At 46.7% G+C, this 13,895-nt stretch overlaps 1 protein-coding gene across 3 annotated transcripts in view; it reads left to right on the top strand.

Moving 5' to 3' along the window:
- The first annotated feature begins 7,211 nt into the window (after nt 1–7,211).
- Nucleotides 7,212–13,895, top strand: part of TADA2A (transcriptional adaptor 2A) — a 32,019-nt gene continuing 25,335 nt past the window's right edge. The window contains exons 1-4 of one of the 3 annotated variants that reach the window (XM_033171815.1): nt 7,212–7,397; nt 8,998–9,101; nt 10,661–10,776; nt 11,570–11,629. In XM_033171815.1, the coding sequence (XP_033027706.1) occupies nt 9,077–9,101; nt 10,661–10,776; nt 11,570–11,629 (201 nt within the window). In that variant the 5' untranslated portion in view covers nt 7,212–7,397; nt 8,998–9,076. Of the gene's footprint in view, nt 7,402–8,997; nt 9,102–10,660; nt 10,777–11,569; nt 11,630–13,895 lie in introns of all 3 variants that reach the window. The other 2 variants (XM_033171817.1, XM_033171814.1) reach the window with 2 other exon arrangements.

Below are 13,895 nucleotides of genomic sequence, written 5' to 3'. Positions count from 1 at the left end.
CTGGGGCGTGTGTGTGTGTGTGTGTGTGTGTGTGTGTTTTAAATTCTCAACATCATCTCCGAAATAGCAAATTCAAGCTACACCTCCTCCCTTATGTACTCAAAATTTATTTTTCAAAATTCTCTTTATTTGGGCTTACGTGGGGCAGTGTTTTCGTTTGCCTGAGTTATTGTTCATTTATGTGTTTTTTATTTGTTGTATGCATATATTTTGTACAGTTGTCCAAGTATTTAATCACTTACACAAAGCCTTTACACACACACCTGACACAACTTATTGTCCATACATATATCACACTACCATAAACACCATCCTATACGTTTCACGCACATAAAAACCTAGAGGCGGTTGGTCATTTTTCCATTTTTATATATGCCAGGTGTTGGCAAAATAATTATCCCTCTCCTTTTTATATTCAAAATATTTTATTCTAAAAAATACTTGTCTCAACTCGGCAGTGTTGAGTCAAGTGGATGTTTCTTATAATACTGTACTGCTGAACTGCTTTACTTGGTGCTGTGAGATGTGAGAATGGAAAGTGCCTCGAACCTCAATAACAGAATATGCCACGTAGAAGCTGGCTGAAGAGGAACCACAATAGAAAAACGGTTGAGTTTGTGGTCAGACAGTCAGAGCAGCTTCAGTACCCCTCATCCTGTTGCTTTTGCAAGCAAGCACTTCCTTCTAGGTGTGCAAACCAGGCAAGCTTATATTCCATATAAGGAAATAGTCTAAATGGTTAGTGTAGATTGGCTATGTATTAGTATTGTACTGTTAACTAGGTAGATTGTAAGCCAAGCCTCTAAGGAGGGGCGGCAGCTAGGGCATAAATATTGAGCACACCTTGTGCTCGGGGCTCCTCGCACCACCCGGGTCGGGGAGCCCGCCTTTGCAAACGCGTTACAATAAAGAGGAAGTGGTAAGCCTTACTTCGGTGTCTCCTTGTCTGATTGCAAGTCCACGTAAGTGACTTCTCACAATTTTGGCGCCCAACGTGGGGCCCTCGACGGTCTGCGCGGCGGGGTACTGGAAGAGGGTCAGCCGGCACTCCGGTCTTTTCGGAGAGATCCGCTGTCCGGACCCCGTGGTGACAGATTCCGAGGGCTGAACGACGGAGAACCGACTTAAGTGTACTAGGAGAACTAGCGGTCTGGGACTGCTGCAGTCAGGGACTGCCTTGCCCTGCAGGGACGCCTGCCAGTTCACCAGCCAGAGGGAGAGAGTGGCACTGAGCTGAAAGGGGTGAGTATTGAGAGGGTGTGAGAAACACCAGGGTGAGTGAGTGTTCTGTCTCTGAGGTGAAAGAGAGGTTCCATACGGACGCGTGAGTGGGGACCGGGACGTAGGTCTCGGCGGGAGGATTAGCTTGCGGTTCCGTCCTCCCGCGAGGGAAACGGCCAGGCGATTCCGTGCAATTGTGTGAGTGATTGAGAGACAAGAAAATGGGGAAGAGTCAGAGCACATGTAGGAAGGGTCCGGAGGGGAGGAATAAGGACCCCATTGATCCTAATAGTCCTACAGTGGGATGATAAAGACATTAAGCCCTATAGCCGGGGGCTTCCAAAGTAGTATTAATAAACTTTTGCCGGGTAATATGGCCAGAATATCCTATAGGGCCAGGAGGAGAATATCGCTGGAATCCTAATGTTCCGGCCCATAGAGAACACATGAAGGATTTAAAGGAAATGATTCTGGAAGGGATCAAGGGAGCGGTGCCACAGAGCATCAATTTGACTAAAGCGTTTGAGGTAAATCAACAGAAAGAGGAGTCCCCTGGTGACTTTGTACAAAGGATTAGGGACCATCTGACTAAATACTCCGGAGTAGCACCGGATTCGCCAGCCTTTGACAATCTGCTAAAAATGCAGTTTGTCACCAAGGCATGGCCAGACATCCAGAAAAAGTTGCAGAAGATGAATTGGCAGGATGCAACCATAAGTGAATTAGTAAGGACCGCGCAACAAGTCTTTGTAAATAGGGAAGCGGTGAAGCAGAAACAGAAAAGCCAAATGATGGTGGCAGCGATGCAGAAGGCAGGAGCGGGGGGGGGGGACAGAAAGAAAGCCTCATTTTAAAGAGCACAGAAATTTCCTTCGCAGCAGCCTTTCCCCTTTCTCTACCTTGGAAAGGGGGGAAAGAGCTAGAACTGTGTCAGGCTCTTGGGCTCTCCACCCAGCTGGGGAAAAGGAAAGAGAGGTCAAACAGGACTCCATCAGACTGCTGAATTGGCTGGGGGATTTAGGGGTAAAGGTGTCAAAGACAAAATTGCAGTTCACTAAGCGTAGGGTGAAATATCTAGGCCACATTTTGGAGGGAGGCACTAGGCAGTTAGACCCAGACCGGGTGAAAGGGATTATGGAACTTCAACCCCCTCGAGAAAAAACGGATGTACGGAGGATGTTAGGACTATTAGGGTATTGTAGATTGTGGATTGACCAATATGCACGGCTGACCCAGTTCCTGAACAAGAAACTGACGGGGAAAGAAGAAGAAATACAGTGGGAGAAAGAGGATAGGGATCGGTGGGAAGAAATAAAGAAAACGTTAATAGCGAGCCCCGCACTGGCACTACCTAATCTACAGCAGCCGTTTCATCTATATGTGACGGTAGCATCTCAGACGGCGGTAGGGGTCTTGGCCCAAAAGAGAGGGGGGCGGTACCAGCCGGTGGCATATCTGAGTGCAACTCTAGAACCAGTGGTTAGGGGATGGCCGGCGTGTATCCAAGCTGTGGCCGCAGCGGCCGAATTGGTATTAGAAAGCAGGAAATTAACCTTTGGGGGAGCATTGATAGTACACAGTCCTCACCAGATAGGTGCAGTAATGACTGGTGCCGCACCTACTTGGATGACAGATAGGCGCTTGGTGCAGTACGAGGGAATTCTCAGGACTGGGTCAGACATAACTATTGGAACCAACAGGAATTTGAACCCTGCAGAGTTTCTAAGGGGAGAGAGGAAGGATTGGGAGCCAGATGAGCATGATTGCTTAAGGGATATAGAGATGATGGCGAAGGTAAGAGAGGACTTGAGGGAAGAGCCTTTAGGGAATGGGGAAAGATGGTTCATAGACGGATCCAGTTATGTAAGGGAAGGAAAAAGAAGATCGGGATATGCAGTGGTAAGGGAAGACGGAGAGACAATAGAGAGTGGGGCCCTCCCTAGCACTTGGTCAGCCCAGAAATGTGAGGTGATGGCTCTAACCCGAGCCCTAGAGCTAGCAAAAGGATTGGAGGTGACTATCTGGACAGACTCAAGGTACGCTTGGGGAATAGTGCACACCTTTGGCAGGACATGGAGGGAAAGAGGCTTCATAAAAGCGGATGGGAAACAGATTGAGCATGTTGCTTTACTCGAGCGGCTATTAGAGTCCCTGATGGGGCCCCGGAAGATAGGCATTGTGCATATCCTAGCTCATACCAAGGGACACAGCCCAGAGGAACAGGGAAATGCGTGGGCTGACCTCCGAGCACGAGAAGCGGCGGAGGGAGAACTAAGAGAGGAAGTAATTAGGCAGTGTGTTTTGCAGATGCCAGTGCTGGATCCGCAGGATTTGAAGGATCTAGTGTTCACCCCAAAAGAGAAGGAGTATATGGAAAAGGAGGGATGGAAAAGGAAAGGAGATGGTTGGGAAACCCCGGAAAGACAGATGGTTCTCCCTAAATCAGCAATGTTGAATATATTGGAGAAAATACACGAAGGAAGCCATTTGGGCACTGAGGGAATGGTTAATTTAGTGAAACCTTTGTATTGGAGTAGAGACATGTGGCCAATGGCACATGCCATTGCATGGAAATGTCTGATATGCCAAAAGGTTAATAAGGCAAGGGCAAAGAAAACTGAGAGGGGCGGGCGGCCCCTGGCGGTGTGGCCCTTCCAGAGAGTACAGGTAGATTTTACCGAGTTGCCAGAAAGAGGGGGGCAGAAGTATTTGTTGGTGTTCAAAGATCATCTCACAGGATGGGTTGAAGCCTTTCCCAGTCGCAGAGCCACAGCTCAGGTGGTTGGCAAAGCCATTCTGGAACACATCCTTCCCCGCTATGGAATAGTAGAGGCAATAGACTCAGATAGGGGGACTCACTTCACCCAAATGGCAATGCAGGAGGTGATGAAAGCTGTAGGGATCACGTGGAATTTTCACACCCCCTGGCACCCTGAGAGTAGCGGAAAAGTGGAACGGGCAAATGGGGAAATAAAAAAACACCTGACCAAGCTGTATTTAGAAAATGGGCTACCCTGGACAAAGAACCTCCCCTTGGCATTATTAAGAATGAGGGTGGCTCCCCGGAAGGACACCGGTCTGTCCCCATTTGAAATGATGATGGGTCACCCTTATTTGGCTGCCCTAGGAAGCCCTCAGATTGAATTCAGGGACCAGTTTACTAGGAAATATCTGCAGTCGCTGTCCCAGTCTCTGTTATCTTTCCACAGACAAGGCATACTAGCACAGCGGCCCCCGCTCCTGGAGCAACAGCATAATTTCCAACCTGGGGATCTGGTCCTGATAAAGGCTTGGCGGACGGAGAAACTCAGCCCGAGCTGGGAAGGCCCATACCAGGTCCTGCTCACAACTGAATCAGCAGTGCGGACCAGAGAACATGGATGGACCCATTACCACCGGGTAAAAAGAGCTCCACCTGAAAGTTGGATGGCAACGACTAGTCCAGACAACCCGCTGAAGGTGACACTCACTAAATCAGGAACCAGGACCCAGAAGGACATTCCAAGACTGTAAAACAAATGTGCTTGTTCTGTATTTGTGTGTGCTTTTTCAAATGCTGTTGCTGTCAACATTGTGAGGGGTGTGTGCTGTGTGTGCATTGTACAGAAGAGTGTAGCATCGTTTTCATAGAAGACATCATACTTCAACATTGTGAGGTGGGACTAGGAGGGGAGGTAAAGTGCCAGTTAGTTGAAACCCCTACGGTAAGGCAAGCCCTCGGCTATCTGAATCCCGACCATGAAGGGTAGCTTGCAAGTATTAGGGATGGTAATAATGGGATATGTCACCTCATGGGCTGCCCAATCGGAACCTCAGTGCACTGAATGCATTCAGACAACTCGGACAGGCAATAAGGTCACACAGACTCTAATGTATTATAATGTCGCCCCAGAATGTGTCCAACAATTAAGTCCTTGTGTCCATAACCAAACTCAGTACTATAGGTGTAAGGTAAAAGGGAATAAGACGGAATGTTATGAACCCCTGGCTGTGGGACCCATAACTTCCAGTATATATGTATATGGATACAAGGGCGGAACCGCCAACAAAGCCAGTGAGAGGAGTAACATGTTTTCATTGGCCCAGAACCGACAGGGATACATAGCACACAATATAACAAGAGGAGAGGGTAAGATCATGGTTTGTTTTGATGCCTGTACTGCAATAGATAAGGGACAGGGACCAAATGGGGAAGCCGGAGTCTGGTGTGGAAGTCATGGATGGGAGCAATCCTATTTACAAGAAAGGAAATACCTGTTCAGGCACATAAAGGGAGGAAATGTGGGGGCTGGAAGAGGCATATAATTATTGGTACACAGAGGGGGTTAATACGCAGCCCACTTATAGAGGACCAGGGGGGTAAACCTCACCCGAGGGGCAGCCTCTACCGATTGCCCATCAGGAAAATGCAACCCTGTATGCCTATGGGCGAAGGAGATGCCCTCCACCTCGCCTAAACTTGTGCATGTAGGCATAGGAATAGATGGGACCGGGAAGGATCCTTATGGATATCTCATCATACAGATACACACAACTAAGGTAACGAGACAACCCATATCAGTATTCGAGAACTTTGAGGAAGAAATACAACGCTTAAATACTCTTCCCCTACCCCCTAAGGCTCATAACATGTTTTTGAGTCTGGCTGAGACCATTGCCAAAGAATTGACGATCACAAATTGTTTCGTATGTGGGGGAACGAACATGGGGGATCAATGGCCCTGGGTGGCCAATGAGGTAAACTATACAGAGGTATATAGGTCTCAGTAAGATATACTGAAGCACCTACCGAAGAAGAAGGAGAGTGTCATGAATTATTATGTGAGTTCGAGGCAAGTATGAAGAAGAGGGGGGATTGTGAGATGTGAGAATGGAAAGTGCCTCGAACCTCAATAACAGAATATGCCACGTAGAAGCTGGCTGAAGAGGAACCACAATAGAAAAACGGTTGAGTTTGTGGTCAGACAGTCAGAGCAGCTTCAGTACCCCTCATCCTGTTGCTTTTGCAAGCAAGCACTTCCTTCTAGGTGTGCAAACCAGGCAAGCTTATATTCCATATAAGGAAATAGTCTAAATGGTTAGTGTAGATTGGCTATGTATTAGTATTGTACTGTTAACTAGGTAGATTGTAAGCCAAGCCTCTAAGGAGGGGCGGCAGCTAGGGCATAAATATTGAGCACACCTTGTGCTCGGGGCTCCTCGCACCACCCGGGTCGGGGAGCCCGCCTTTGCAAACGCGTTACAATAAAGAGGAAGTGGTAAGCCTTACTTCGGTGTCTCCTTGTCTGATTGCAAGTCCACGTAAGTGACTTCTCACAGTGCCATCAATGTTTGCTTTATTTAAATTATTTGTACAAGTTGACCAAACATTTAAATTGTAATGCAACAACACCTTAAGCCACCATCTCACATTTTGGTTAAGCAGAATCCTAGACATGTCAATACTCTTCTGAGGATCTTCCTTGTAGTGACCATTACAGTATTATTGTTGTTGTTGTTGTTGTTACTACTACCCAAAGTTCTCCCAGTTACCCAAAGGTAGTTTACCCCTCACAGAGCTATAAATCCCCAGCGTCTAAGCAACAGCTCCCAATATTATTTGGGGGGAAATAAACCTGTTACCAATGTGCTTTAAATATGCTTTAAATATATGACACGCATAGAGCTTTCTCAACTTATATTTCTTTACAGGGTATTCTACACGTGCTCAATTTTTCCTCAGCAATGTATTGTCATTTCTGTCTGTCGTGCCCCACAGCTGTGTAATCCGTTTTCCCTTGTTATTAGTTTATTATTTATTTCACTTGAAAACCATTAAAATGTGTTTATTCCCAAGTAATCTTGTCATATTACGAATATATTGTACGGCTACCATGAGCCGTCTTCGTTCTACTTATGTGCATACAGTATAAGGTGAGGTGAGAATATATATATATTCTGAGGTGGGGAGGGGGAGGGGAGGAGCGCGCGCACGCGCACGCGGCCTCGACAGCCCACGTGCACAGCCACCCGTCGGGCCCGAGCACGTTCCAGAGAGAGAAAAAGAGCGTGAGAGCAACGGACGGCTGCGAGGGGGAGAGGGAGGGGCCGCCTGTGCCGCCCCGTTCTGCGTAGAACGCACGTAATTTAAAGCCGGGTCGAGTTGGCAAAGCAAGCGAAAGACGAGCAAAAGCGAGGCAGGTAATCAGGGGGCGGGGCTGCGGTGTGCTTCGCGGGGGGGGGGGGAGAGGGAGAGAAAGGGGGCGGGGCAGCTGTGTCGGAAGAGCGGAAGTAACCGGGTGGCTTGTGTGTTGGTGCGGGTGGGGGGGGAAATGAAAGGAACGACACATTCGGGAGGGGAGGGGGAAATGGAACGAACGCCAGGCGCGCCCCTGGTCAGCGCGTGCGCTCTCGCTGTTTGAGGCGGAGCCCGGATGGAACTCGCTCTCGCGTGCGCTGCCGCCTGCTTCACCTCATTGGCCAAGGGGGGAACGAGGGAGCGCGTGGTTGCTGTGACGTTGAGGCGTCAGGCGGGGACTATAAAAGGTTGGGGGGAGGAAGGGAAGGTTGATTTCGAAGGGCCTGTCAAGACCTGTGATTGATGGGAGTCCGGTGATGGAGGGGAGAATCTACCCCCCCCCCCCAATAACCACACAGACACACCTTTTGTTCTTCTTGATTTATTTTTTTCCACAGAGTGTACACCTTAGACCAGGCATCCTCAACATCGTCCCTCCAGATGTTTTGAGACTACAATTCCCATCATCCCTGACCACTGGTCCTGCTAGCAAGGGATCATGGGAGTTGTAGCCCAAAAACATCTGTAGGAGGTTGCGGAAGCCTGCCTTAGACCCTGCTGCCTCCCCTCCCCTCCCCACTAGCCACATGCTTCAGCTGCTCACTGATAGAACTGCTGTTAAAATCAAATTTGATTTTTGTTCCATCTTATGTTCAGTGTTAACACCTGTGACCCTCCAGATGTCTTCTCTATTATTTATAAACACACACACAGTTTACAACAATGGAACATAAAACTACAGTAAAAGCAATATAAAAAGTTTAAATGAGACATTTATTATTGTGGAAAGATGTATTCTTAATTGCCTGCATGGGCCTGGTGGAACGGAAAAGATTTCAACAGGTTTTTGGAGGTTCATTTTATTTTATCTACTTCATAAAATTTATATACTGCTTGATTGCAGAAAAACCTCAAAAGTGGTTTACAAAAAGGATAAAATAAAATTACTACTAAATATTTACAGCCGTCATTTAAAACATAGATAAGGTTTAAACTGCAATGTAATAGACATAAATAAATTAAAACTTCTACAGTTCTACACAAACTAAATGAGAATGTCTTCAGCAGCCATAGAAAAGGATGGGTGAAAGAGCCTGTTTGATATCAATTGGCAGGGAGTTCCAAAGTGTCGGTGCTGCCACACTAGACAATCATGTTCTTACAGAAGCGGTGTGGGTATTATGTAAAAGTATCAGTTCCGCCAATTGAAGTGGTCAGGTGGGCACAAGTTGAAACAGAAGGCAACTGCTGAATCTCTATTTGCAGAGTCTTCCACAACACTGGACCAATGATGCTGACGGCTCTATTTCTTGTTGACGGCATTTCCAGGCAGAGCTGGGAGCGTCCCCTGCCTGAAACCCTGGAAAGCTACTGCCAGTCAGTGCAGACAGTACTGAGCTAGATGGCCCAGTGGCCTGACTCAGTAAAAGGCACCTTCCTGTATTCCTATATTTTTCTTCTAAGGGCCTACAAACGGGCACACATTTTTCTTTTTACAGGGGTTGAGTGACACTGGAAAGCTTCATTCAATGAGAGATTGTAGTCTTTAAGTGAAGTTCAGGTGCCCAAGGGAGGAACATGGAGCGTCTGACATCGTTCAGCAGTAAGTAGAGTCACTCAAAGGTTGCTGATAGTGCTTGCAATGTACCAGTAAATCCCCAACTTTCATAAATAGGTATTTAGTGCTGGGTGAAAGATACCACCTGATCTGGTGAGATCATAAGTGAATGTAGAATGATATGTGGCTATGCAACTTCCTTCTGTTTCTCATGTTCAGAGGGTGCTGCTCCTTATTGTAGCCAAAATGGCCCCACCCACATTCAAAGGGGAGGTAATAGCAGCCTTGGGAAACCCCAAGCTTTACAGAAGAAACCCAGAAAACCAGCCTGCTCAGTGACCACATAATTCTGACTGTTTAGGAGTGTGCAGGAACAGAAATCCAGGTGGGAAGGGCAATGGAATGGAATATCTTGAAAGAAGGCCTTGAACTGCTACCTCTTGTTACAGATATATAAAATCCATTTCCTGGCATTCCAACTCAACTAGTGCAGGCAAGAGGAACCTTTGTCCCTGCAGATGTTATTAAACTACTACTCCCATCATCCCATGCCACTGGCTGTGCTTGCTGGGGGAGATGGGAGCTGTAGTTCAGCAGCGCCTGGGCAGCAAAAGGTTTCCTGCACCTGCGTAGAATGGGGTTGAACAGATATGAACCAGCTTGAGTTTTGATGGCTGGCGTCACTAGGGACATGTAGTAGTTTCGGTGTCCACCCAACTAGTGTCTGTTGGCACAAAAACACAGCATTGCCAGGAAGGGCTGGGGAAATGTTCTGATCTGAAATTGAACTAGATGGACCAATGGTCTGATTCAGTCAGTATAGGGCAGTTTCCTATCTATCTTTTTCTTTTTAATTTTTTTTTTCTCAATTAAAAAAAAATCACAATTACACACCTTTCAAACAAATACAGGTGAAACTCAAAAAATTAGAATATCGTGGAAAGGTTCATTTCTTTCTGTAATTCAACTTAAAAGGTGAAACTAATATATGAGATAGACTCATGACATGCAAAGCAAGATATGTCAAGCCATTATTTGTTATAATTGTGATGATTATGGTGTACAGCTGATAAGAACCCCAAATTAACAATTTCAACTTTCATCAGCTGTATGCCATAATCATCCCAATTATAACAAACAAAGGCTTGACATATCTCGCTTTGCATGTCATGAGTCTGTCTCATATATTAAACTCCAGTAGCTAATGAAAACAATTGCTTACATAAATGGACTTTTCCACGATATTCTAATTTTTCGAATTTCACCTGTACATCTGGTACAATTACATATTTGGCTTCCCTCCCCCCCTTTTGTGGTTTCTTTTCTGATTTTAATTTTTAACACTGCATTTTCCACTTTGTTCCATTTTTAAGTTATTCTTCCATTTCTCTTGATAATAATTTTACCTGCTTGATTTAAGTTAACCCTACTAATGAACTTCCTTGCATGCTAGGATTTCTCAAGTATTCCACAAACTTTCCCCACCGTGTCCTATTTATCTTAACACGTAGATGTATTGCTGTGTCAGTTTCTCCGCCGACAACAAGTGAAGGAGTTTGCTTTGCAAAATGGCGCCCAAGCTTTATTACGTATTGCTCTTGTTGGCTTTACAGATGACCCTTTTGACAAGCCGCCATGCCGAGGGTGCTCCTCTTACCTCGCAGAACCTTACATAAAGTGTGCAGAGTGTGGCCCACCTCCCTTCTTGCTGTGCTTGCAGGTAAACTTACATTTACAAGGAGAGAAATGAAGGAAGGTTGAGTTAGCAAGCCTCTTGTGGTTCTCCCAGGATGCTGAAAGCCAAGTAGCCAGATCACCAGGAAGCAGACTAGGCCATGTCAGTAGACAAGAGCTCCCTTTTTATTTTTGTTTTGTGTAGCTGGCAGTGGCTCACATAGAGGGTCACCAACATGGAACCCGGGGCACCAGTGTGCCTGCCATTATCTAATGCGGAGCTGTGAAAGGTCTCCGAAGGTCTTCAGAAACCAACAGTACCTGAGAAACTGTCTGTGCTTCCTGCTCGGTCCCTGTTCCTACTGGATCAGCCTCTCCTATGCTGAAGCTATTATAGCCTGCCTCCATAGCAGCCATTTTCTGACTTGTCTCCCATGGCGCTCTCTCATAATTACAAATCTGCCCACTGTCCTAAAATGGCTGCCGACTCCTGGGCTAACAACTCCAAGCTGCGCTAAAGTCTTGTCGGAAGTAGTCTGCAAACAGCTTGCTGTTCTTTGTTGTAAAGCAGCCTTCCTGCCAACCTGAGCCTGTGAATGGAGTCAGCCCCTTTGTCCAGTGTGTTTAACGGTTTATTTATTGCACAGCACCAATAAAAGGAAACTGTTTGTTAGAAAGGTTCCAGGAAATAACTATAGGGAAGGGATGTTTTGTTTGTGATCAAGGCATCCCAGTGTCCTTTCCCCTTTCCCTCTTTATAGTCAGTATAAAGTCCCTGTTTCCTATCTACAGAAAGAAGGAAGAAAAGCAACCTAGTGACAAACTCCTTTGTTTTGCAGTGCTTCACAATAGGATTTGAGTACAAGAAACACCAGAGCGACCACACCTATGAAATAGTGGTAAATGCACCTTTATAATTATCTTGTTTTTTCTTCTCGTTGTCAGTCTCTGGGAGATACATCTTGATCAGGCACACACACCCCCAACCTTCACCCCTCCAGATGTTTTGAGACTACAATTCCCATCATCCCTGACCACTGGTCCTGTGAGCTAGGGATCATGGGAGTTGTAGGCCAAAACATCTGGAGGGCCGCAGGTTGGGGATGCCTGATCTTGATAGAACGGGGATTTGAGGTCAGAAGCCAGTGGTGGTTGTGGCGGTGCCAGGCTCGCGCACACAAGCGCATAGGATGCACAGCCCCCCTCCTCAGCCAGCCCTAGGATATTGCCTCCTTGCTGCTCATCTAATGATCACTCTGGCGACCAGGGAGGGGGCAATTTGCATCCTCATCAGGGGGCTGGCCTGGCCTTAAATGACTCTGCCCACCCCAGCATTGTGTCTACTTAAAAGAAGAAGACGTTTCCAAAAAAAGTGGGGTCTTGGGGATGGAGAGCAGAAGAATTTGCTTGGAAGGCCCAATCTAGTCCTGCCTAGACCAGTTTTTAGCCACTTTGCACGAGAAGATTCATTAGATCAGAGGTAGCCAGTGTGGTGCTTTCTTGATGTCTGTGAATGACAACTCCCAATTCCCTTCAGCCAGCATGCCAAATGGTCAGGGGTGGTTTGAATTGTAGTCTAGCAAGGGGGAGGGGGAAGGCACTTCATTGCCTACCTCTACCCTAGATATTACTTTGTAGAACAATAATGTTTTTCCTCGTGTACTGAATTAACCAGAAAACACTTTCGTTAAATTGTTATGTCACGAAGAACAGCTGCATTTTCTGTTCCATTGAAGCTCCTAAAACAGGTTTCCCATTGGGGGGGTAGGGGTGTGTGTTTTGTTTGTGTTTTAATCTGCCATGCCCATGTTACTTCTGGAATTATAGCCACAGGTAAGTAAACGAAGAGGTCTTCGTTGTGTTCTGTAATACCACTTTCAGGAGCTAACAGTAATTATAGCTTGTGAGATGTTTACGTTACGTGACAATAATTTGAAATTCAAGTGGCGTGCTGCTGGAGCTTTTAAACTGTCATTCCAGAAGCAGCAGTCTGATGTCTTGTCCCCCAGCTACTCAAATAATTTGTTTTTGTACATGTAGACCTAAGGAAATGTACTACTCAGCAATGGACATTTGCAGCCCCACATACCAGATTTGACATGTAGCCTCTGGAGGAAGTCACTGAGTTATGAACACCATTTAAGAACATAAGATAGCCTGCCAGATCAGGCCAAGCTACATTTTTGAGCATCCTTAACAAACTACAGCTCATTTAAAGGCCATGTGCTTTAAATGTATCTAATACCTGTGATTTGTACTGTATTAATAAGAGAGTATGTTGTAGCTATATTCTGATAATGAGGTCAACACAGATCAGTCATCCAGTGAAGGTTGGAAGACACAAGACAGATAAAAGAAAGCATTTATTCAAACAGCGCATACCGTATTGGCCCAAATATAAGCCACACTACTTTCCAAATTCCGATCGCGAAAAATTAAAATGCGGATTATATTCACGACCTTATGCCGCTGGCAAAGCGGCACGGCTCCCCCCACCCCCCAGGAGCGCGGGGCAACGGCGCCCAACCCACCCGCTGCTCCCAAGCCTCCCCTACGCCGGCTGAGGGAAGGGGGGAAGGCCGCCGGCAAAGCGGTGTGGCTCCCCACAGAAAGCAGCACAGGGCAATGGTGCTCCTCCCGTCCACTGCTCCCAAGCTGCCGGTTTTTAAAGGTGCGGCTTATTTGCGGGTGTGGCTTATATTTGGGCCAATACGGTAGCTAAACTTCAGAACTCTCTCTCACAGGAGACGTTGATGGCCACCATCTTGGAAAGCTTTAAAAGAGGATCGGACAAATTCATGGGAGGATAAGGCTATCAATGGCTACTAGCAGTGATTGCTCTGTTCCACCTCCCCAGTCAGACGCATCGTGCCTCTTAGTACCAAGAAGAAGAAAATGCTCTTGAGTTTGGGGAAGAGTGCTGTTGCGCTCGCTCGGATCCTGCTTGCGGGCTTCCCACAAGCATCTGGCTGGCCACTGTGAGAACAGGTTGCCGGACTAGATGGGACACTGGCCTGATCCTGCAGGCTCATCTTGTGTTGTTAGGCAAGTTTAAAAAACCAAACCAAACCAAGAGGGTGTGCATTCATCTCTACTTGGCCCACTGGATTCAAAATAGAAAAGGGAAAAGTCGCAAAATGTGTAGAAGCAGTGAGTTGCCCGAAA

This window comes from Lacerta agilis, chromosome 15 (genome assembly GCF_009819535.1).
Source record: "Lacerta agilis isolate rLacAgi1 chromosome 15, rLacAgi1.pri, whole genome shotgun sequence".
Taxonomy (NCBI): Eukaryota; Metazoa; Chordata; class Lepidosauria; order Squamata; family Lacertidae; genus Lacerta; species Lacerta agilis.
Note: the sequence above shows the minus strand (reverse complement) of the source record. Positions and strands in the feature narration are given on the sequence as shown.